Source organism: Panicum hallii, chromosome 3 (genome assembly GCF_002211085.1).
Source record: "Panicum hallii strain FIL2 chromosome 3, PHallii_v3.1, whole genome shotgun sequence".
Lineage (NCBI taxonomy): Eukaryota > Viridiplantae > Streptophyta > Magnoliopsida > Poales > Poaceae > Panicum > Panicum hallii.
In genome coordinates, this window is record NC_038044.1 from 14,295,818 (window position 1) to 14,319,683 (window position 23,866).

At 47.2% G+C, this 23,866-nt stretch overlaps 4 protein-coding genes across 19 annotated transcripts; 2 read left to right on the plus strand and 2 right to left on the minus strand.

The window, feature by feature from the left end:
• Positions 1-4,436: 4,436 nt before the first annotated feature.
• LOC112885255 (beta-arabinofuranosyltransferase RAY1) lies at positions 4,437-7,583 on the minus strand. Its single transcript, XM_025950904.1, has 5 exons — positions 7,171-7,583; positions 6,787-7,042; positions 5,969-6,682; positions 5,620-5,866; positions 4,437-5,340 (listed from the first exon to the last, which is right to left on the minus strand). Exons 1-5 carry the CDS (start codon positions 7,581-7,583, stop codon positions 4,862-4,864), a joined length of 2,109 nt encoding a protein of 702 aa, XP_025806689.1. The 3' UTR covers positions 4,437-4,861.
• Positions 7,584-9,288: 1,705 nt separating this feature from the next.
• LOC112884074 (rac-like GTP-binding protein 2) lies at positions 9,289-11,960 on the plus strand. The gene is made up of 8 exons (XM_025949391.1): positions 9,289-9,730; positions 10,084-10,171; positions 10,258-10,367; positions 10,733-10,796; positions 10,913-10,977; positions 11,095-11,160; positions 11,277-11,389; positions 11,654-11,960. Exons 1-8 carry the CDS (start codon positions 9,632-9,634, stop codon positions 11,685-11,687), a joined length of 639 nt encoding a protein of 212 aa, XP_025805176.1. The 5' UTR covers positions 9,289-9,631; the 3' UTR covers positions 11,688-11,960.
• Positions 11,961-12,027: 67 nt separating this feature from the next.
• On the minus strand, positions 12,028-15,873 carry LOC112884073 (proline iminopeptidase). Its single transcript, XM_025949390.1, has 11 exons — positions 15,632-15,873; positions 15,269-15,492; positions 15,035-15,133; positions 14,821-14,931; positions 14,681-14,743; positions 14,474-14,567; positions 14,099-14,196; positions 13,844-13,945; positions 13,298-13,411; positions 12,910-12,984; positions 12,028-12,356 (listed from the first exon to the last, which is right to left on the minus strand). The coding sequence occupies exons 1-11, from the start codon at positions 15,717-15,719 to the stop codon at positions 12,261-12,263; spliced, it is 1,164 nt and encodes a 387-aa protein (XP_025805175.1). The 5' UTR covers positions 15,720-15,873; the 3' UTR covers positions 12,028-12,260.
• A 3,054-nt stretch (positions 15,874-18,927) lies between these two features.
• Positions 18,928-23,649, plus strand: LOC112884071 (CBL-interacting protein kinase 19). Of its 16 annotated transcripts, none has more exons than XR_003227021.1 (5): positions 18,928-20,650; positions 22,567-22,620; positions 22,786-22,879; positions 22,964-23,093; positions 23,358-23,649. XR_003227021.1 is itself a non-coding variant. In XM_025949388.1 (2 exons), exon 1 carries the CDS (start codon positions 19,137-19,139, stop codon positions 20,640-20,642), a length of 1,506 nt encoding a protein of 501 aa, XP_025805173.1. In that variant the 5' UTR covers positions 18,928-19,136; the 3' UTR covers positions 20,643-20,650; positions 23,358-23,649. The 16 variants fall into 16 exon arrangements, 2 of the variants coding, with proteins under 2 accessions (XP_025805173.1, XP_025805174.1); XR_003227022.1 differs by having other exon boundaries at positions 22,786-22,867; XR_003227015.1 differs by having other exon boundaries at positions 22,567-22,879.
• The last annotated feature ends 217 nt before the right edge of the window (positions 23,650-23,866 follow it).

The window sequence follows — 23,866 nt, forward strand, 5'->3', positions numbered from 1 at the left end:
CGCCAACAAATCATTTGAGCAATTTCAGGTATTTAAACTCCAAATCTACATAAAATGAAAATGGAAACACTAACAAGAACTGCGAAAGGGAGCTTTGATCTTTGAAGAGGGGAGGAGGCTTCCATGTGCTCCGAACTGGTTGGAATGCTCGCCACTTAAGGGCTGTTTGGATGCCTGACTAAGACGCCACGCCACGCCACACATTTCGCGCCACAGGTGTGGCGGCCAAATCGGCCGCCGCACCTTAGGCGCGGTGTGGCGTCTAAGGCAGCCATCCAAACAGCCCCTTAATGCCGGCCTCCTGCCATGCCCCGCTGTTCCATGGCCGCCTAATCTCACTAGTATGCGAAGGATAGAAACGAAGGTATGTGGATGATGATTTCACTAGATCCATCGGAAGGATAAGGACGATGTGCAGGTAAGACCGTGTTAAAAGAAAATTTTGGCGATGAGACCGTTGCGTCCAAATATAATAGGGTCGCTGAAAAATATAATATTATCTTTTTTCCATTCGATTTTCTGTGGGCTTGCCAAATGTTTGGGATTATCTATAATGGTTTTGTCCATTATGATTTTTCATCACTTAAACTATTATTATGACTACAACACTTTATGTTTCCTATGTTATGAATTCCTACGATTCAAACACTCTAAATTTTCCATTCCTGTGTTTTCGATTCCTGTAGTTTTCTACCTTTCACTCCATCCTATTCCTGTATTTTTTTCCATCCCTCTGTTTTGAATTCCTGTGTTCCAAACAGGCCCTAAACCAGAAAACTTTCCTAAGGAATCTATTCATTTGGTTTTCCTATGAAAATACTCCATTCCAAACAGGTGCTGACAGGCTCAGATCAACCTCGGCTCGGGTTCCTTCAGCTTTAGGTGACAGGCTCGCTCGAGCTCGGCTCATTGACAGCCCTCCCTCTCAGGGCTTAGGCGCTGGCCTCAGGTTCATCTCCTCCCTCTGTTTTCTAAAGCTTTCCCTTCTCTCGGACTCTCTCCTCCCTTGCTCTTCCTTCCCCGGCGGCGACGACTGGGCAAGCGGCGGCGCCATTTGTCCTGTCTTCGCCCAGCCCTTTGCCGGCGACGAGCGCATCCTCCAGGTATGCCCGCCCCTTCTCTTTCCTTCTGCTGTGCGAGACGGAGCACCCGAAACCCTAACAAAACTATTTGTCTTCGGATCTGAATCCAGTTACAATATATCTTTTATCTTTTATCTTTTATACCTATATATTTCTAAAGTACGGAACAAATCCTTCGTATGTTCTGCCTTGGTCTTCTAATTTTCGTCCGTCCTAACACATCGTTAGTTACCGAGAGTCGAGAGATCTGTCATCGCGCTGGACACGGCAATGCCCCGTCTCCGCGTCGAACTCAGCTTCCGTTATCAGTGGCGATTGTCCACGTTGAGACGTTGTGGCCTCCCTGTGTAGCACAAGTCAAACGACAACGCCAACAAGAAATTGCATCGATCTCCGACGCAAGAATCATCCGAACTGAGCAGAAAGCCGTGGCCGTGTCGTCATCCATGTTGGAGGCCGGCCGCCTCGCGTGCTGCGTGCAGTCCGTCAATCACCCGGGGCCTATTTTCGTTTTCTTCAAGTCTTCGTCTGGCCGTCCTTTTTTTTAGAGTTTTAGAGGGCAGAGCCCCCGTCTTACTTAACGAAAGACAGAGCAACGTTTACAGCGTATTGTTGGTAGGTTCCAGCTACCACAGGGAACAAAGTGGCCACAAGCCGAGACACAAAACAGGTTCAGGACAACACCATGCGTTAACAGACTGCCCTACTACCAAAACGCTTAACTGAAAGACACTGTGAAGAGCGCCGGGAAGCTTCAGGGTTCACATCGCACGCAGAGAGAGCCTGAAGCCGGATTGACCAGGAAGCCTTCCTTGTTTATATACTTCCTCAGTTCAGCAGTCTTCTCCGCCGTGTCCCAGCTCCACTTGTGTTGGCGCCAGTAGTCCACCCACTCCATCGGCGTACCTTGACTCACCCAGAAATTCTCCCAGGCATTGCAGCTAGCAGCTTTAGCTTTTCTACGAAGCCAGACAGCTCGGGCCTGGCTGACTCCGGGCACAGAATTGACCAATTCTGCGCCAAGATAGCCATCCTCATCAGCAAAAGCCTGATGTCCTTCCATGAAGCAATCTGAAAACAAAGCTCATTTCTCAGTTTCCATAACCCCCAAAGAGTAGCCGAGGTCAGAATGTTATGTGCTATAAACTTTTTTCTACTTAACCACATACCACCAATAGAATCAAAAGAAACACCAACACTAAAGCCAAAGCAATCTGAGATGTGTAACCAGGTCTGTTTGGCTACAACACACTCAAAGAATAAATGCAGGACAGCTTCTTTTTCAGAGCAAAATAAACAGGAATCATCCTCAACTTTTCTTCTAATACTCAGGTTGTCTCGAGTCAGCAATATTTCTTAGCTAGAAGCCATAGGAAGAAATGTACTCTCGGGGGTATTTTCAAAGACCACACTGCTGAAACATGGACTGGAAGCACTCCCCTAAAATTGATGATCCTATATAGAGACTGGGAATTGTAAACCCCATTGGAAGAGGATTGCCAGATTAAGGCATCCTCTTCAAAGGAGAAAACAATGGTCGAGGCTAACTGGACCACGTCTAACCGTCTTTTTCGATCTAGCTGGGTCCTGTTTTTAAGGATCGTTGCTCGCCATGGTGCAGAGGGCCAACCGGCCAGGCGCCAATTTCTTTCGCCCTCAAGGCGCTGCTGATCCTGGGATCTTGGACTGCTGTGCTGGCCATAGGAGGAGCCTAGGAGGAAGGTGAAGGGGAAGAGGAGGGGAGATTGAGAGGAACGGACTGATGGAGTATTCCCATGTAGACAATCACTTTCATTTGCCTATTGGTTTGTGTTGAATTGTTGATCCGCACGGGGGGAGAGAGAGATGCGAGCCGTGTGCATAGTCCAAGACGCTTCTAGCTAGGACTACTATATGATAGACAAGCAAGTTTGAGGTTTCACATTTTTTCTCTTTATGTACAAGTGCTCTGCAAGGAAACCTGAAAATCATAAATCAGTATGCCATAGAGAACAAGTGGGTGGCTAGGTTTCTAAATTTCGATGACAAAAATGACTTGTTGTTTTAACTGTGCAAGCACTATTTTTTGTTAACATGCCAAACTGTGTTGCTTAACGTATATTTGAGATATGTTTATGTTAACATTCAATTTTATTGCCAAAACTATTGTTATGTTTATTCATATGAATACTATGTTCTATAGTTTTATAAGTAGGTACCCGTTGCAACGCATGGGCATCTGTGCTAGTTACCTACTAACTTCGATTTCATTTGCAAGAATTATCGGGTGTACATGTGTACACTCATGTCCTATGCTGGGTCCGCCCTGGTAAGGAGATGTAGCAGATATCCAAATAACATGTTAGCTTCTCTCTTTTAGAAGGATTCTTTCCATTTTCTCAGTTAGGTTGCAATTTGCATCGAGGCTAGCAGATAGGATATAACAGATACATAGATGTATATTAAATTATTAATCTGTACGTCAAGAAGGGTGGCAGGCTACTTGTGGATATTAATACGTTATAGAACAATTCAAGTGGAATGAGCCTTCTCCTGATGATTTTTCTTTTGTATGTTTTGCATGTTCTGCCTAAGGTTTTGAGATGCATTACTAACTTATGTACGAATTTTGCTCGCTCTACTATTTGCTTTATGCATTCTATTGTCTGTAATACGGCGTGAGCTTGAATTTTACCTCTCTGAATTCTGATCTTATGCTTTTGTGTGTCCTCCTTCCAGTCTTCTTTTCTGCAAACTTGTAGTCGCTGATGGGGAAAGCAAAGCGTGCCTCAATCTTCATCAGGCTGGTTTCTGCAGCTGGTACTGGGTTCTTCTATGTGAAGCGCAAGAATCCTCGGCGGATCACTGAGAAGCTTGAATTTAGGAAGTATGATCCCCGTGTGAACAAGCATGTTCTGTTTACAGAAGCAAAGATGAAGTGAGATCTTCTACCTCCACAATGCAAAATAGGAATAGGTTGTCAGCGTTTTGCAATCAGAAATCTCTTGTACCGTCAAGGATAGCTTAACATTGTCATGTTTTGGTTTCCAATGTTCCATTTAGATAACTGTAATGGGCTTGTGATTAAGGATTTTATGTGATCTTCCAGTCGATTTTGTTGCTCGAGTGGGCTGCAGACATGCAAGCGGCTAGTTTTTTTAATGATTTTCTTTTGATGTATGAAGCTATAATCAGCTCCTGGTGAAGGAAATCTGGATTTAACAAGTTCTTTCTACACCTTCCAATCCCACCATGTTTGTGAACCAATCCGGTCCTCACTGAACATGTGAACTGCCAAGATGCTCCGCTAAAAATGAAGCGAAGGTGTTTTCTCTGTATTTAATGTTGATTTACTGCTTCCGAAAATCACAAAGAGTTCATTTTGTTGTGGTTGAGGAAGAGTGGTTGAAAACGCAATGCCCAACTAGTATTGTTTGAAGCTAAATGCCTACTGAAAGCAACATATTCTTGGAGCTTGGATCGAACCATTGCTGGAAGAGACAAGAAGCAAATTTAATAGGGGATGGAAGTTAGTAAGTTAACCAGGCTGGTACGTACTGCAATTTGTGCTTTGCGTATATTCATATTGGTGGATGTAATCAGGACCAGAATTCATTCCCATTCTAGATCACAAATATCATCTGCTAACCAGGGAAAAAACTATATACGAATAGCATAGAATTCAAGTTTGTGCAAATACTAGGTATGCAGTGTTCTGCATTATTGCCATAAAGATTTGGCAGTCATTTTTATTATAAAAAATATTTGGCAGAAATCATGGGTACATGGTTGTTAAGTCATTATCTGTCAGTGTCCTCAAAAAGATGAAATTGGCCCATCAGTCTGAAGCTACCTCTATCACTCCAATCCTTCAAGCACAGCCTAGAGGTAGGATCATAGTCCCACAGCCCAGTGGACATCTGCCGCCGGAGCTTCTTCTTCCTCCCATTTATCCAGTTGTTGTGGATGATGAAACAACCGAGCTTCTTGCAAGTTGATTGTACGTCATGCTTCTCCCATAGTCCTTTGTAAGCTCCATTGGGGAACAAGTCCCGGTTCAAGAAAACAACAGTCAAGTTTGTGTTGGGCTCCAGGCATTTGTCGTCACTGATGCGGTTTGTTCCGTTTTTGCCGCACATGACATCGTAGAAACTCGGTTGCTCAGATAAGCCAGAATCACTTGCATGTTTCACTATCATCTGCATTGCCGTGATAGTGGCATTGTCTGAGCGAGCAAAATAGAATCCTGAATTCAATCTCCGTGGCAAATTTATTGGTCCTATAACCAACAGCAGTGAGAATACACAACCAAAATTAGCAGGGGGCTTACATCTAGAGAATCAACAGAACTGAACTAGCACATTTCTTTTATGTATTCAATATGCCATATTCATATTTCTAGGTCAAAGTTTGTGTCATTTACTTTCTTTTAAGAACTTTGTGCCACCTAAATTAAACTAACTCTTATTACAGCTGAATTTGACCCAATGATAGATGTAGGTGTGCATTGTCAAGAGAACCAAAACTGGAAGAAACATCAGAAAATTGTAGTCATCACCTGTCTCATTATATTCATCAGATTGTGCTCCAAATGTAGCGGGCCCAAGCGAGTACAGGAATGGCATTGGATTGTCAAACCAATAAACATCAACATCACTAAGCAGCACATTGTATCCCAGTTTTAATATCTCCAGAACAATCCGTGACTTCACTTTTGTCACTTGCTGAAAACACTTTGTTCCAAAGTGGCAGTCATCAAAGCTGACGTTCTTTGGTGATAATGGATCTCTCAAAACTGGCAAACCCTAGAATTAGGATTAAACGATTTGAGGTGGTCTGTGGTTTGCAAAGTAAAGAGGTTAAAAATAGAGAAAAGGAGAAGAAAGGAGGTGACTGAAAATAACTACCTGTAAAACTGAGAATTCATATGTCTCGTGGTCTAAGGCACAGACTATAAAATTGGTAACTCTAAGATGACGCAAACGGCAAGCCCAATTCATGAGCATGTCCCTGTAACTTACTCCAGCCACACCAAGGACAACAGACCTATTCTTATCAGCAGCATGCTCAAGTAGCATGCTCAAAGAATATGGAAGATTAGAGCTGTGCGGATGTCCAGATAAGCAAACGTTCTCATTCCTCCGTAGGCTGCCTCCTCCTCCATGAGCTTTTTCTTTTTTGCTGATGACAAAATCTGACAAGGTGAGCTCGTGAGCTTTGCTGAATAAATAGTCTTCAGATTGCTTTACCACTTTATGCAGCACGGTAGAGTGTCTTCTCGGTAATTGGTAGCAATAAGAACCATAAATTGCAGCAAGGTGGCAATTGACACTATACTCCCAGGATCCAGCAGGTAATCTTCCACTCTTACTCGCGCTCATGTCATACATCGAGCTAAAACTTTCAGGATAAAATCCAAGAACCAGACCGCTTGCATCAAAGACAAGTCTCATCTCAGATGATAGAACCTCGTGAGCCAGCCACCGATTGTGTGCTCCTCTTCCATAAAGAAACGAAGGCAGAACTCCGGCATGTAAAGGACTGCTTGGACTGTTCCACGCCACAATCAGCCCCTTGTCAGAGCTTTCTGATGCCCACTTGTCAGCTGGAATCTCCCGCAACTAATGGAGATAGAGAACATCTGATCAGCAAGCTACATGTATAGAACCAGTGGTAATTTTATATTAATTAATGTTACATTGTTCACAGATGGATGAAAAGGTACCTTCCTGAAGCTCACTGTTTTACCATCTGCTTGTACCCAATGGCTTCCGTTGTCAGCAAGCTGGTAATGGAACTCGGTGATGTTACGCGACATTGCAACAAGGAACCAATCACGATCAACCTTGCTTAAATGTGCCAACGCGTTGACAATTTCAGGAAGAAGGATGATCTCGGCATCGACAAGGACGCAAATGTCGGAGTCAGAGGCAGCTTGTGCCCTCGCGACGATCGAGTGGAAGAATGGCGTCCCCGTGAACCTAAACCAAGGATGAAGACGGCACTGATCAGCTCCATGTTGCAACAGAAATCTCTGAAGAATCGGGTTGGGGGGAACTGATTTTGTCTTGCGCAAGATTATGAGGTTAAGGGGGTTGGGAATGCGTACGCGGAATCGATGGCGGCATCGACGGTAACCCGGCGCCCGAGCCGGCCGGCGATCGCGAGCGAGGAGGCGTGAGCGCCTAGGAGCACGACGCTAACATTCCCCGGGAGCGCCAGCCAAGAGCGCACCGCCAGCTCCTGCCGCGCCGGCGAGCCCTCCGGCGCCGGGCGCGGCGCTGAGAAGATCGTGACCCTCGGCGTCGCTCCGCTGCCGCTGGGCAGGGTCTCGCGGCTGCCGCCGTCCTCGTGCTGGAGACGGGAGCGCGCGCGGGAGGACGAGGAGGACAGGCAGAACACGGCCGCGGCCGCTACGAGGGCGAGGAGGAGAAGGCACCCAGCGAGGTCCGCGACGCCGCTGCGGGGCCGGCGCCCTCCGCGGCGCGGGGGAGCGCAGCGGTGGTGCGAAGTGAGCAGCATCTGGGTGCGCGCCGCGGCGCGCCGGCGGAGGAAGCGTAGGAGTAGTATAGTTTGTTTGGCTGGTTGGTGGGGCCGACCTGTCATTGAGTCGAGGTCAAAGGACTAAGACACAAACGTTATCCGAAAGCAAAGCGCTGTACAGAAAACACAGTAGAACCAGGAAGCGCGCGTCGCGTCGGGGTGCGTACCCACATTGTCACTTGCATATGGGGCTCATGTGTATATGGGACCACATGTCAGTGGGCTGTAGTCGTCTCGTCTTTGTCGAGTTCTGAGCAGCTGCAGAGACTCGGGGAGCTAACTAACGTGACGCTGCAGAAAAGATGATCGTTCACATGCGGGAAAGAATGGGCTGAATTCATGCTGCCAGACCTTCCGACCGGGTGGGCACGGCCCAATGCAAGACGGGCTCGTCCCAGTTGGGCCCAATGCACAGCGGAGCCGCCATCCCATAATACCGATCAGGACTCGGGAATTTTGAATCGCCAGTTTGGACTCGTCCAACGGCCGCATCCTCCCACCAATAAACCACCCAGGCCGTTACGCTACGCATTCAATCCCCGATCCCCCCGGGAACCCGCGCTGCTTCGTCACGCACCCCACCAGCTGCCTGTGGGTCCCGGCGCCCCGCGTCCCCTCCTGTCAGTGAGCGGTGGGACGCCAACTTCCAGTAGATCGGTCGGATTCCCCCGCATTTAATTCCCACCCGTAGCAGGGCATAGAGCAGGTGGAGGGGGAGTCCGCGGAGGATCGGGCGTACGAGAGGACAGCGCGGCCGACCCCCGCGCGCCTCGGAAACCGTTGTCAAACGGCGTGGCTGGCTCGCTCGCTGCCGCTGGCTTCAAAAGGTCGCTGAAAAGAAAAGGACTCGAGTTTTTTTCATCAGAAAAGAAAAGGACTCGAGGAGGCCTGGATAGAGAGAACTAGTGAAGAGGAGCGTAACAGGCACGTGGCCCCTGCAGCGAATCGGCCCCACGGGTCAGCCAGCAGCGCGGGTGCTGTTACCGGTCGCTTAAACCCTGCTTCGGTTAGCGAAATCTCCTTGCTTTGAGGCGAGCGACCGAGGAGACAGGATCCCCGACCCGCTCCGCGTGCCGGGGTAGGCTCCTCGTGGGCCGGGCCGCTGCGGGGCCCACCGCCCCGCTCCAGTCTTCTCCCCGCTCCCCTCCCCTCCCGCTGGTGATCGGTTTGAATATGCAACAGGGCAAGGAAAAGCAGCTTCCGACTCCTTTTGACTCTTTTCGCTTTCTTTCGGGGAGGAATAAAAACGCTCCCCCAGATTTGAACGTTGAAACTTGAGCTCGAACTTAACAAATTCGAACGCTTTCCGTGCACACGAGTCCTACCCTTTTCACATGTACTACTAGCGCAAGAAATTTGAATATTTTGCCCCTTTTCGCTTAGTAATGAGACCCAGATTTTTTTTAGAAAAAAAAAACTAGGCTCAAAGGTCGCACGTTGTGGGCGTAGTACAGCGTACCGTGCCCTCCCGATCCGTGATCACGCTACCGCAGCACGGAACAGGACGCGTGCGGTTAAGATTCCGTAACACGAGCAGGAGGGCAATCTTTGTGAGGAATAGTAGCAGCGGCAGGCCGTCAGAGGCTCAGAGCGAGAGCTGTCAGCGTAGCTGGCCTCAGGAGAAGGGCACTTGCGGCAAGGCGAGCAACCTTCTTCTTGAATCTTGACCGGCCGGCCCCGGCCCTGCCCGGCCCCTGCGCGTCGCATTTACACCGCGCCTCCCGAGGCCAGCGGTAGCAGGGCGCACCACAGACAGCTGCGAGCGGCGAGTTCTTTAAGGAAGCGGCAGGCCGGTGCCTTTGCCCGGCTTGGCTTGGAGTGGGAGTGGCTTGCCTTCTCGGAGAAGACAAGCGAGCATTCTTGTCTCTGTCCCTCCTCGCTCCCTCCTGCTTTCCTTCTTGTCCTGTTTCTACTAGTAGCAGCAGCAGCCAGCCGCCGCCTCTGCCTGTGGCGCTGTGCGTGAGGAGGAGGAGGAGAGAGCCAGCAGGGGAAGAAGAGGAGGAAGCGGCCGGGGTTGGGAGGGAGAGATGAGCGTGACCAAGTTCATCAAGTGCGTGACGGTGGGCGACGGCGCGGTGGGCAAGACCTGCATGCTCATCTGCTACACCAGCAACAAGTTCCCCACGGTATGCCTGATTCCCTCCTCCATTCGCGGCGCCCATCTCCTCCTCCGTGAGATTCATTCTGCTCGATTTGGCGCTCATCTTTTGGGCCGTTTCTTCTCACCTCCCCGTGCAGAACTGGCAGTTCAGTGGTAGGAGTGGTACATTTTTCAGTTTGTTTCTGAATCGTTTCATGTTTTCCGGAATTCGAAGTAGGCTCTTTAAACTCACTCATCGTAACCATGTGTGTTCTGCTCCATCTGCACCTGTTCGTTTCCTCTTTGAGAACGAGGGAATCATCAGTTTGCGATGCGCATTCAGTTCCCTGGTTGCTGAAACTGACGGCGCTCTGCTCGGCTGCTCGCGATTTCTGACAGGATTACATCCCCACGGTGTTCGACAACTTCAGCGCCAACGTCTCCGTGGATGGCAACATCGTCAACTTGGGCCTCTGGGATACTGCTGGTACTGCTTCCCATTTCACAGCTCAAACTTTTATACAGTCAGTGGCTCAATATCTGAAAATTGTTCTGTCTGTTATCTTCGTTCAGGGCAAGAGGACTACAGCAGACTGAGGCCACTGAGCTACAGGGGCGCAGACGTGTTCGTGCTGGCGTTCTCCCTGATCAGCAGGGCGAGCTATGAGAATGTTCTTAAGAAGGTATGCACATAAGATCGGCAAGTGCTTTGTTTGGTGGGGTTGTGTTTTAGGGAGACTGGGAGAGAACCCGAGAATTAGAAAGCCTGAAGCTTGGAGTTGTAGTGCAGATTAGATCGGCCATTGCCTGTGTAGGAGGGGATCCAGGAAAACCTGAAGTTCCAGTGTAGATTTCAGATATCTCAATCTCTGACACATGATAATGGTACTGAACAAAGTAGCTGCAGAAGAGCATTGTTTTTTTTTCTTGTGACTGACCACCTTGGCCAGTATTCCTAGCAGTATATTTGCAGTTTCTGTCTTTTCAGATTATGTGGTTATTATTGCTGGAGCATCATGAACTGATCATTCTATTTCTGACCAAACAGTGGGTGCCAGAGCTGCGCAGATTTGCACCCAATGTTCCAGTTGTTCTTGTTGGGACCAAGTTAGGTGAGGAAACTCTGAATATGGCCTTGATTCAATGAAGTTTAATGCCACATATTCGTTGTCATGATTGTTCTTCCAAGTTCCAATAGCTAATCGAGGAATTGGGTTGGATTGTCCAGATCTCCGTGACCATAGAGCCTACCTTGCTGACCATCCCGGAGCTTCAACAATCACAACGGCACAGGTTAGCTCTTTCGTCATCTACTTTTAAGTGCTGAATGCTGTATCTTACCAGCAGCTAGTTATGCAAAGTAGCTTACAATTTCTGTTATGGTCTTATCCTTTTTCCTCTTGTATGCAGGGTGAAGAACTGAGGAAGCAGATTGGTGCTGCAGCTTACATCGAGTGCAGTTCCAAAACACAGCAGGTAGTCATGTCCTATTAAAAATACGGATTGTTGTTTGGTTATTTTGAGTTAGACATATATGGATAGTTGGTAATAGACCGATATACTAACTTTTGTAATGACGTTGGCCATACTAGAATGTCAAGGCTGTCTTTGATACCGCCATCAAAGTGGTCCTTCAGCCTCCTCGGAGAAGGGAGGCAATGCCTGCCAGGAGGAAAAGTAGGCGTGGCTCCGGATGCTCTATTATGTAAGCTTCATCTTTCTATCGTTTACTAGTTCATCATATGATGATATTAAACTGTTATAGTGATTTCAAACAAGTGAAATATTAAAATCTATGTTTGAAGACTTGAAATAAATTGAGAATGTACAGTCTGCTGGTCAGTTTATATCAGAAAAAACAGTCTATTACATCAAGAAGGCACCTGTCTGTACTACTGTTCTGACTTCAAAACAAAATTTTGGAGTGAATGATGACACTGATTTTCTTGTAATGACTCTCCTCCTTCAGGAACCTGATGTGTGGCAGCACGTGTGCTGCTTAGGAGGTCGAGGGAGGTGAAGGCGTGAATCATGGTGTGTATGTGTCGTGGCAAGTGAATTTGCTATAGAATGGGACAGCATGGATGCCTGCTGCTCTTGTTTTCCGTGGCTCTTCTGCTGTATGCTTGGGTTTTTAGTCTTAGTGCGTCAGACTCTTCAAGGACTGACTTACCAGACTTCAGTGTCATGTAACAAGTTTGTTAGACGAGGATTGCTGTAATCTTCTGCAAGAGGGATGTGGTATAAGTACTTAGTACTAAGATATAAGTAAGCCAGAGCGTGTGTTGTGCATCATGAATGTTCAAGGCTACGTTGGCGTTACTTTGCTACAAATTCTGTAAGTTTACCGGCAAAAGTAGCCAATCTTGGAATTTTAATTGCTTGAACCAACCAACAAAGCGGTTCTGAAAGATAACACGGAGTCAAGCCTGCTCTGATGGTAAAGGCATGTTTGAAGGTGACATACACATTCCAATCAAGATCTGCTAACAGCTAACCGCTACAGCCATGGCTTTATTCCGCGCCTCTAAATTTCATCATAAGACAGGTGCTGCACATGTATGCCTTTCGCCGGCTCATTTCCGCCACATGTCTCTCAGCTTTTCTGTGGCTGACCTCAGTTCGGCAGCAATACCTACTTCATTGGCCGAGTGCCCTGCATCTGGGACCACCTGCATCCGGTAGAGGAATTATAAAGTGGTCAAATTTACCAGGGATTAAGAGCATAAGGTACAAAGTGGAAAATTCTAGTCAATTTGCCAAGGGTTTTGAATATTGGCTATGCAGATGCCAGGTGTGTCAAACAATGGTAAGCAAAATATGATACCATCTTAGCTCTTGTGAAATCATGCCGAGAACTATTGCTTCGCAAACATGTTGGACGAATGATTAGTCATATGGCACATCGCAAGTCAAATAAAGATGTCTATAAATATTTAGCACTGTGCTCGACAAAAGTACAAACACAGCATGTCTTCCAGCTTCAGTTTAGTGGCCATATACTATCAAAAATGCTCAAGACTTCAAAAGGCCACAATCAATTGACAGTGCCCTATGTTGATTGAAAAAAGGAGATGACACCAACTTTCGCCACTGGTTCATTCAAGACCCAAACTCTTTGGAGAAACTATTTTTGTGCTCCAATATTAACAGTCTAATTAAAACCAGCTCCCAACATGAATATAGCATATGGTATTTAGAAGAATAATTGAAGCATCGTTGTACCTTGAATTCTGCTTCAGGCCAAACTTTATGAAGATCCCAAGCAGACATCATGGGGCAACAAACATCATAACGCCCCTGCAACAAAATAAGTAATCAGGTATATGAGCACACTGGCACTTTTTAGCGGTTTCATTTCCATCATGGATTTGAGGTTCCAACATTCAGGCAACCACACAAGACAAGATAACAAAAAGTTAAATGATTGGCCAGAAGTGTAATGGCAATTGAAGGTAAACGAGGATGAAGAGTTAAAGGTAATGTGCAGCCTTGATGCATGAAATATAACATTTACCATTTGCTCATCATTACTGATATGCACAGATATACCCAGCTAGCAGCAGATGCACATGGATATTGTGTAAAGAACAAAGCTTAATGGCTAGCATACCTGTACAATAAAAGCTTTAATATGTCGAATCTTGTCAACATTATCTAATAGATATGAGTCTGAGGGTAAAAATCCCTTATTCACAAAATAGTGATTTTCAATCCTTGCAAATGCCTGCAAAAATGAATCATGTGTCAACAAATATAAGGGAGTATGTAATTCGACCACATAACTCATAGAAACATCAACTTCCTGCCTTAGAAAGAAATATGTTGCAAATGTAATTTTAAATACAAAGTCAGTGCAGATTTCTACAGCCACCGGTTGCAACGGTTTATTAGCATTATGGAATATGTTTCAAAATTGTAACTGTACAATGATTGCTTATTGTTGCTATTTTAAGTCCAGACTCCAAACTAATATTGAGCGTATAAACAATTTAATTCAAATTGTACAGGTCCCTTGAAGGACATATTTTTCTCAATCTCTATACAAAGCTAAAGATCAGAATGAAAGCTGAAAAAATGAACACACTAAGTTGGTGACACAAAAGGAATTGGAATAATGGTAATGATACCCAAAAAAGGTGCTTGTGAGAGGACTTGCCAGTGAAAACTTGTCATCTTCCCCTCGTTTAATGTTATCATTATTTTGGATAAGATGCGCAGTCATCATCTCCCACATCGTCCATCGCTTCGCAGCTTCAATCTAATTGGGAAAAGGCAAATGTCTCTTTATCAAAAGAATCATGAAAGGATACCTATATCTTGACTTCTAAGTAATAACACGGAAAAGAAATTAAGAAACTAAGAGAAGGCATACAAGTATTTAGACATATTTACTTGTGTGGGGCCATCATACCTGAACGGTAGGATCAGATGAAGTTAGCCTTCTGCTATATGCAGCTATGAAACAATTCCTTTCCTCCTCAGGAATAAAATCTCTAAATGGTTCCCATGCTGCAGATTTGAAACTAAAGTTATTAATATACTCAAACAAAAGCGTTACAGTCACATAGGTTGGCTTTTATATTTCATAAAATTGGAAAGTAATGATTTCAGAGAACACCAGAACACATTGTATTAACATTTTGTTTGTCATTTAACTTCAAGTATAGTTGCTGAAAAGGATGATGCATGATTAATAAAAGTAGCTACTATCATTCTGGAACAGTGAAAATGATTTGGTAATACAAAGCCTTTTTTTTCTCTAGGACACAAAACTGAGAACACAAACCATCTGGGAAAATGGCTGCTGCACCACCCTCATAGAACCAATCAAGCTCCTTTTTCCTAAGCAAGAAAATCCCTCTTAGAACAATGCCAGTGACCTGGTGAGCATGTAAGGAGTGCTAGTTAGATCCACAATATAGCTTCCGTGCATACCTGTACGCTACACAAGATTCAGGTGAAATAGAAATGGAATGGACGATAAATCACTTGCCTTATCAGGGTGTGTCTGACTGTAAGCAAGGGCCAAGGTGCTTCCCCATGAACCGCCAAACACCTACATTATATCAGAACAGTAAGTTCCACTGCAGAAGAGTGAGTAACCAAAGCTGATGGGGAAAAAAGGATAATTACCTGCCATTCAGGGATGTCAAGATGTTCCCTGAGCTTCTCAATGTCAGCTACCAAGTCCCAAGTAGTGTTCTGCTCTAAGCAAGCATGGGGAGTACTTCTGCCTGCGCCCCTCTGCAACCACAGAAAACCCATATTAAACAACTAAATGGAATCCCCAGCATTCCAGCGATAACGATAAACAACGACGTGAGAGTGAGAGGGTCGCCAAGATAACCTGGTCAAACAGAACGATCCTGTAGAACTCCGGGTCGAAGAACCTCCTGTTGCCAGGCGACGTGCCGGCGCCGGGACCCCCGTGGAGGAACACCACCGGCTGCAAAATCGACGGGATGAGAAAGCTCATCTGAGACGGCAGCGCAACCACACGGTTCGGGGCAGCGAATTGGGAAACAAAATCCCCCCGACATCTCACAATCCGACACGGGAGAGAGGAAAATCAGACGCTCACATGGCCCTGGGGGTTCCCAGACTGCTCGTAGTAGATGGTGTGGACGTCGGAGACCTTGAGGAACCCGGTGTCGTACGGCTCGACCTGCGCGTACAGCCCCTTCTTCACCTCGGACGGGTCCATCTCCATCCGCGCGGCGGCAGGGGCGGAGGAGACGCTCGCGCGGCAGCAGCGGCGGCGCGTGCCTTCCGCCTGCAGGTGCAGGCGACCCAAACCCCGTCCCCCTGCAGAGAGCGGCGCCGGAAACCACGTCAGGACTCGGGAACCCGTGTGTGCCGCTCGTCGAGGACGGCGGCGTGGATAAGGCCGGGATCGCGGTTGGGGGGGGGGGGGGGTGGCTCGAGGTGAGGAGGCGGCGGTTACCTGGCGGCGTGCGCGAGAGGCGTGGGGGAGTGGGGCAGTGGGCGCGGAGCGGGGAGGCGAGGGCGTGGGGGAGGCGGCCGATGATCATTTGAGTGCGGCCGATCGGAGGGGAGGGGTGGTTGGCACCTGGTCTGGTAGAGCCTAGCCGGCCGCCGGTGGTTTTGCGGGTTCTCACGAGGGGAGTGAGGTGCGGCCAAGTGCCAGCCTGCCAGGCGGCGGGTGAATCTGGACGGGTCCGGCTGTTCGTTTCGGCGCCTGCGAGGTTGGCGGGACCTGGGACTGGGAGCGTTGAGGATTCCTCCCGGCGTGGTCGCGTGCTCCGCGGACTTGGAGTGTTGAGGGCCTCCGCTATGAATGTACAATGGTAGTGACGGAGTTATTCTCCGGTCCGGTGAATCTCCGACGTCTGATACGACGAGGGCAATTTGTGAGGCAAGATGACTAGCAACGTTGCTAGCAAGGGCATCATCAACTTGTGCGTGGTAGGCGGTGATGCAAAGCGAGATCGATCCTCTTACGTACTGCCGCGTCGCTGACGCGTGGACCCGGAGCCACGCGTTGTGACCCAAGAGGCACATCAGAGGATTTGCTTCCGGTGAGGCAGAGGTAAAAAAAAAGTGACGGGAATCGAAAGGAAGAATATGATCTCATACGGTCATACCGCGTGGTTTATGCTTATGTATATTTTTCTAGATTAAGAGAAATCCTCGATCCCGGTGAATATTTACCGTCGTAAAGAAATATATCTAACCACAAAGACAGAAGCTACATAAGTACTTATACTTCAAACCTCCAAGAAACACAAAAGATAAAAAAAGGAAGAATTTAAAAAAGTATAAAAGACTAAGTTTCGAACTTCTTCTACATCCTTCCTTTGGTTCTCATGCAGTAATAAATATCTCACATCAGCTATCTTCTTATAAACTTACTTTTGATGTAAGGATCGTCGATGGTCCTATATTATCTGGTCACCATGTGATCTAGAAATCGCACTGAGTCGATCTCTACTACGCAAATAGATCAGGCACCACCCTTGCTTCAAGCTGACCATGGTGTCGCCATTTGGGACTCCAAGACGACATCTCAAGAGGAGAGCAACATCAAGATGCCGCCGCCGTCCGAACTAGTGCGTCGGCTCTTTGATTTTCACCTAGATCTGTCCCTGTAGGTTGAGATCCTCACAGTAATGCTTTCAAGAAGAAAAACTATGCCCATGGCACCGTCATCACCGGCGGTCAAGGGCTAAGCTAGACTTTCGCCCGAGAACCTGCACACCTAGATGTAATTCACGACGACCGACGACCCATAGCAGCTCCACCATCGTGCCCATAGGGCACCCAACAGATCTATGACTCCATGATGGGAGGGCACAAAAAACCCCACGGCAGATGCTAACGGAGGCAAGAGACGTCCTCCACCGGGAGCTCAGTCTAGTAGAGGTCGGTTCCGCGTGCGCCATTGTTGCCGCGTGCCATTGGAGCCGCGGGCCATCGCCGCTGTCATAGCCACGGTGGCGAAGCTGAGGGATGTCGCATGCTTATGTATATGTTTTTTTTCATATATCTATCTTAGATGCATGTAATTTGTGAATTGTTGCTTATTCATGCAAAAAATTGCATTCGTACCTATGCTAATGAGTTTAGGGCTGCTGAAGTTAAGGGAGGAGGGTTCCAGAGGTTCCCAACATTCACATGCTTAAAAAAGATTGTAGGGTTGTCCAACTTAGAAGATAAGTGGGGATACGGAGTAGCAAAGCCTGAGAGCGCCAACATATGCGAGTGACATCGAACAATGGTGGGCAGCTAAATAGGTAAAAGGATCCACATCACAACTTTGTTAGCATGGTGTGGAAATAACAACAAATCCGATAGTGTCCATGGGTCATAACGGATCATAGCCCTAATGCTCTCTTCACAATCCACCTTGATCCTTATATATTTTTATAGCTCAAAATTATATAAGATTAGAATCCGACGCTTAAACCATCTAGACTAAAATTTAAAAACTTTACCACCCCTAATAGTGTCTGTCACCAAAACAGCAGGGGGCAGGAGGGGCGATGATAAAGGCGGATAGGAGGAGAAAAAAAAAATATCATGGTGCGAGATCGAAGAAGAAGGGGGAACATCAAGCTGGCGATCCAAATGGTCTGATTATATAGAATCCAATGGCCCTCCCATCCTTGAAGAAAAACGAAAATTTGGACATCCGTGATGTCCTTGCGGGACAATTTACCATTCTCGCGTTCAAACCCCGCATATTCTTGAATTAGCACGAGCCCAACCAGCCAATCTTCTAGGCCTAAATGCCAAAGAGCACACCGGGCCTTACCAAGAAGCATGGACCCATCATCATCCCCCTTAATCCTAATCAAGAGCTTTGGCCCACTAGAGGCGGCATTGAAGAGAGAGAGAGAGGTGGCAGCAACAAAATCGTCAGCCTGGGCCTCGCTGTCGTGCTCGACGCGCCCCATCAGATGCCAGATCTTTCTTTTTAGAGAGAGAGAGAGAGAGCCCAGATGCCAATATGCTGATTTGGTGGTTGTTCCTGATTGTTTTTTTTTCTTTGCGGCACCAAGGCAGCAAGCAAACCACCAAATCGTACGTCGGCGGCAGCCGAGCTGAGCCCGTCGTCCGCGCGGAAACCCCCTGCCGAAGCGCGGGAGGAGCCAGATGGTTCGCGCCGACGACCACGCCCTCCCCCTCTGGGGTAGTCAGCTCGTGAGCTCGGTTTCGACTTCCCAAGATGTCCCCCTCCGCGGCGGTCGCCGGTCGGTGCCGGTTCGCGACTCGGAGCCCCGCGGAAAATTTCCGCGCGACGCCGACGCGCACCGGCCTAGCTCCCGGCTGCGCCGCCCAGACTGCTCCACGTATGCCGGCTCCACCGCCTAGCGCCAGCTCTGGCCTCCGGGCGCGCAGCACGTTGCGGTCGTTGACCGTACCAGTGTGCAGTGTCCCTCTCCTTCACAACCTCCCTAGCGTGTGGCGTGTTTGCATTCAAGCCCCCGGAACTGTAGCATGTCAAATTACCGTCCTCGTGCACAAATCAGAAAACATGCAGCGAATTCTACGTGTATGGAAACGGGCACATCTGTTTCCCGATCGTGTTCTTTTGATGAAACTCCACTTGTGTTATACTGTAACCCTTTCGATGTACTGCATATTTAATTTAAAATAAGATTTTTTTTATTTCTATGCAAAATTTGATGGCACACTTGCAACTACAACCTCTACAGTTGTGTATATTACACTCTCGACGAAGTTCGTTCGACTCCAGGTCTCCAGCAGGCAGCAGGTCACGTCCAGCGCATCGCCGCGCACAGGGCGAACAGAAAAGAGAGAAACTATTCGGGAGCCGTTGGCTGTTCCCCCTCCAATGCCGGTCACCCATCACCTTCCCCTCCCGCCCGCGCCCTCGCCCTCGCGTCCTCGCCACCGCCTAATCGGCTGACCCGCCCGCCTTCTCCTCCGCTCCCCCGCGCGCCCGGCCACCCTCCGCCACCCCGATGGCCGCCACCCCGCCGTCGTCGCGGGACCCATCGCCGCAGCGCCGGCGGCCAGCCTCCTCCGCGGGGCCCCCCAAGCGCGGGGGCCTCCTGCTCGGCCGCTACGAGCTGGGCCGCCTCCTCGGCCACGGCACCTTCGCCAAGGTCTACCACGCCCGCCACGCCGACACCGGCGAGACCGTCGCCATCAAGGTGCTCGACAAGGAGAAGGCCCTCCGCAACGGCCTCGTCCCGCACATCAAGCGCGAGATCGCCATCCTCCGCCGCGTGCGCCACCCCAACATCGTCCGACTCTACGAGGTCATGGCCACCAAGTCCAAGATCTACTTCGTCATGGAGTACGTCCGCGGCGGGGAGCTCTTCGCGCGCGTCGCCAAGGGCCGCCTCAAGGAGGACATCGCGCGCAGGTACTTCCAGCAGCTCATCTCCGCCGTGGGCTTCTGCCACGCACGGGGCGTCTTCCACCGCGACCTCAAGCCCGAGAACCTCCTCGTTGACGAGCGCGGCGACCTCAAGGTCTCCGATTTCGGACTCTCGGCCGTCGCCGACCAGTTCCACACCGACGGGCTTCTCCACACCTTCTGCGGCACGCCCTCCTACGTCGCGCCGGAGGTGCTCGCGCGCCGCGGCTACGACGGAGCCAAGGCGGACATATGGTCGTGCGGTGTCATCCTCTTCGTGCTCATGGCAGGCTACCTTCCTTTCCACGACCAGAACCTCATGGCGATGTATCGTAAGATTTACAGGGGGGAATTCCGGTGCCCGAGGTGGTTCTCCAGGGATCTTACCAGTCTCTTGAATCGTGTGCTTGACACGAACCCAGAGACGAGGATTACCGTGGCTGAGATCATGGAGAGCAGATGGTTTCTGAAGGGGTTCCGACCGGTCAGGTTCTATGTCGAGGATGACCAGGTGCACAGTTTGGCAGACGATGAGAATGAGGTGCCGGACCTGGGGCCTAGTCAGCCTCCTCCTCAGCCACCTCCACCACAGCAAGAGGACGACGGTGATGACTCTGGGTGGGAATCAGACTCGTCCGTAGCATCCTGCCCAGCCACATTGTCATCGGAGGAGAGAAGACGGCCCCTTGGATCTCTCACACGGCCAGTAAGTCTAAATGCGTTTGATATCATATCATTCTCAAGAGGATTCAATTTGTCGGGGTTGTTTGAGGAGCGCGGCAACGAAGTGAGGTTTGTCTCAGCACAACCCATGCAAACGATTGTAACAAAATTGGAGGAGATTGCAAAGGTGAAGAGCTTTGCAATTCGGCGGAAGGACTGGCGGGTGAGTCTGGAAGGCACAAGGGAAAGTGAGAAGGGTCCATTGACAATTGCGGCCGAGGTATTTGAGCTCACACCAAAACTTGTGGTGGTGGAGGTGAAGATGAAGGCAGGGGACAGGGAAGAGTATGAGGACTTCTGTGAGAGGGAGTTGAAACCTGGGATGCAGCACCTTGTGCACCATACAGCCTCCGTTCCAGATATACCTTCTGATACTGAGTAGCTTGTCAGGTAGAGCTCTTGCTTGGAAGGAATATATATATAAAAGAAGAAAATTTGGATTGAAAGGATGCACCTTTCTGTTTCAGCATAAGCATCTGTGCAGAAAAATGTTATTCATAGATTTACTTAATTACTTCTTTTTAGTAATATTCTTTCCGCAATCCAAAATGTTTTGCGATAGTGGTTGTGTGCAAATATCAATTATGAAATGTTTCTTCTAGTTACAGTTTAAAGGAGTGCCTGTTTTACTATAGCCTTATGAAAGCAATAACTCTAATGTTGTTAGTCATGTAATTGGTGCTGCGAATATGTATATTCATCATGTACAAATGTCATCTGTAAATTTGTTCAAGAAGGAATATTAGCCTTGGTGTGTACAAAAGAGACTAAACAGTGTAATTTTTGTATATTCAGTTTTTTTCCCCATGAAAACTGGAATCAAAGTAGAATTGAAAAGACCATCGGTTTGCTGTCCAGCTTCACCAATTTATTAATTGAAAGCAGTCTGTTAGATCAAACTGAAATGGAATAGTAATTCGGTAATATTGTAAAATCTCAATTATGGTGTTTTGTTGAATTCTTGTTCACTCACCTACTCACACTTTAGCCATGGTGTGTGCAGAAGACTAAATATTGTATCTTTTATATTCAGGAATCTTTTTGGGTTCAAAATGTCCATTGGTCTGTAGCCTGTTGAGCTTCACCAATTTAGTAACTGAGAAACTCTCGCCGATCCAAATTAAATAGGAGATGGCTAATAGTACAAACAAGTCACACCATTAGGATGGGTAATTGATGGCAGAAAAATTGTGTAGAGACTGCAGACAAATGCATGTACTGTATTCCTAATCAACTTTGTTACCCTTTGTTAATGAATTCAAAATTGTGTTGTTTCTTTGCTGCCAAAAAAAATGTGATGTTTCTTGCTTTTCGTGTAAGTTTATGTTGCTTCCATCAAAGTTCAATTACAAAACAAGGTTCCCAAAGGGTTGAGTTCCTTTCCTTGCATGGGTATAAACCTTAGAGCCCCCCTTGCTGCATTTGTGATTTGCTTCACCTGAGGAAAATTTCATCCAAATGATGGTGCCAGAATTCAGCCACAATGTGGAAATCTGTTTTCTGTTCTCTAGACATGATGACATCATTGGAAAGAAACATCGAAGCTAAGTGCTCTAGCAAAACTTTTCTGTTTGTCGAAAGAATTGTCATGCTAAACCTCTAGTTGTCGGTCGGTTGTAATGCACCTATTTGCACTGTGCAGTGTGCATCCTGTTGTGCGCTGTGGGAATGCTCACTTCATACTTTTTGTAAATAGAATTATGACTTAAATATTTTGTTAATCTAACTAAATAGGATGCTGGATGGTTGCCTCGGTTTTATTTTGGTGTGGAAGGGAAATTGGTAAACATAAAGATGTATTTTGTATTGCTCATCTTTAGAATTTTTCTTTGCTACTTAACTACATACACCAGTCACATAAATAATTGCCAAGGATAAATATTCTGGCTGCTCATGTGATGCCGTGAAATTAGTTAGTATGCTTAATTGTATTCATTCTATGTCGACCATGTTTCAGTGCTCATCCTCTTTTAAGATGTACCCACAGAATTTCATCATTTTATAGCACTAAAGTACCAATTTTTACTAAAACGATTTCATGGAGGGAAAAAAAAGTAAGTACATTGAGTGCAATCAAAGGCCAATTTTAGTAAATCACTTCATCAGGAAAAAAAGTGAAGTGTATTGAGTGGTACCAATTAATTTGACAGCGAAATATACCTAAGCAAAATCATGACTTGGAAACTATTAGCATTTAAGCCAAAATGAACATGTGGAGGAAATATAATGTTTGATACACTGTCTGTCATAAATTGCCTTACTTTCTTGTTTAAAATACACAAAAATTTAATCACTTACTCTTTCAGGACAGCTACAGGTCAAAGATGCATATGTACACAACAATAAGTTTCCCAAATGCTGTAAGATTTTCATTTCGTTTTTTGTATGTTATATTTTGTTTCCCTATCTAAGGTTGCAGGTTATTTTTTCCATGAAGCTCAGTGGGAGGCTTCATTCTTTTCCCTCATTGATTCATTACATTGTTTGTAATGCACCGCCAAAAGTCAAGCCATCTGTCACTTTAGGTACTCGCAGAGGACTCGGAGCCTGCTGTTACAGAGTACAAGCACGGGCAAATGCATAAAACACAAGCATGCGCAAAGTCAAGTGCATATGCCAGTACAACATCGAAGTTGTTTTGTTGCAGCCTGCTTTATGCTGATTTGAAGCAGACTAATGTGCGGTATTATTTGTGTCCTCCAGGCTTGTATTGGTTAAACAAACAACGTCTCAACTTGAAACTAGCAGCGCCTGCTGGCTCAACGTGTCGTTAAATATACTGAACTAAGTTTGCTTCCTCCAGAAGTCTGCTGACAGAAACATTCAGCAGCAGGTGAACTCCATGATATCTGGAGCTTTATTTTCTTCCACTTGTTTTGTGACAATGAGTTGAGGCTACCATATGCTGTGAATTCTTATCTTACTTGGTGCATATTGACTAGAATTTGTACTTTCATAGTGAATGAGGTGTGGAAACTGCTAGAATTGTTTGGTAGACACTACCGGATTCAGCTAGATATTAAAAGCTGAAATGTCTGGAAGCAGTTGATCTGTTCCATATGGACCAGCTTAATTGACCCGTTCTTGCTTTTTGCAGGTTTCTGAACGATTTCAAGGTTCATTGGTCAGTTTTCTCGAGCAGTTGAGTCCACCCACTGAAGCTGCTGTCGCAGTTTTCTTCCTGTTTGCTATCTGTGTAGAACTTTCAGAACCTTGAACGGTACCCACAGTGCTGCTGGCTGCTGCAAGGAAGATATTTTAGGCTGTAGGGACTTATGTTCTTCCTGAGAAGGGCCAAGCAACCCTGTGGCCAAGGAAGGTCGCAGCTGATGATCGAGAATGGAGAAAAGGCGCAGTACTGTTGCTGTATACAGGGTTTAGTAGAAAAATGCTCAACATCTCTGCTTCGGGAGTTCAGCAATTACCTGATTTTGGTAGTTTTGAAATTTAGATCAGCGCGAACATTGGTCTGTTTGCCGTGCAATGAAATACCTTGTGGTGACCATCCAGTCCTCTTGGGTGCTCTTTTATCACATAATTGTATCGGTATATTCAGTAGCGGTCCATTTATGCCTTTCCAAAGACTCCAGTCTCGACAGCGATGAA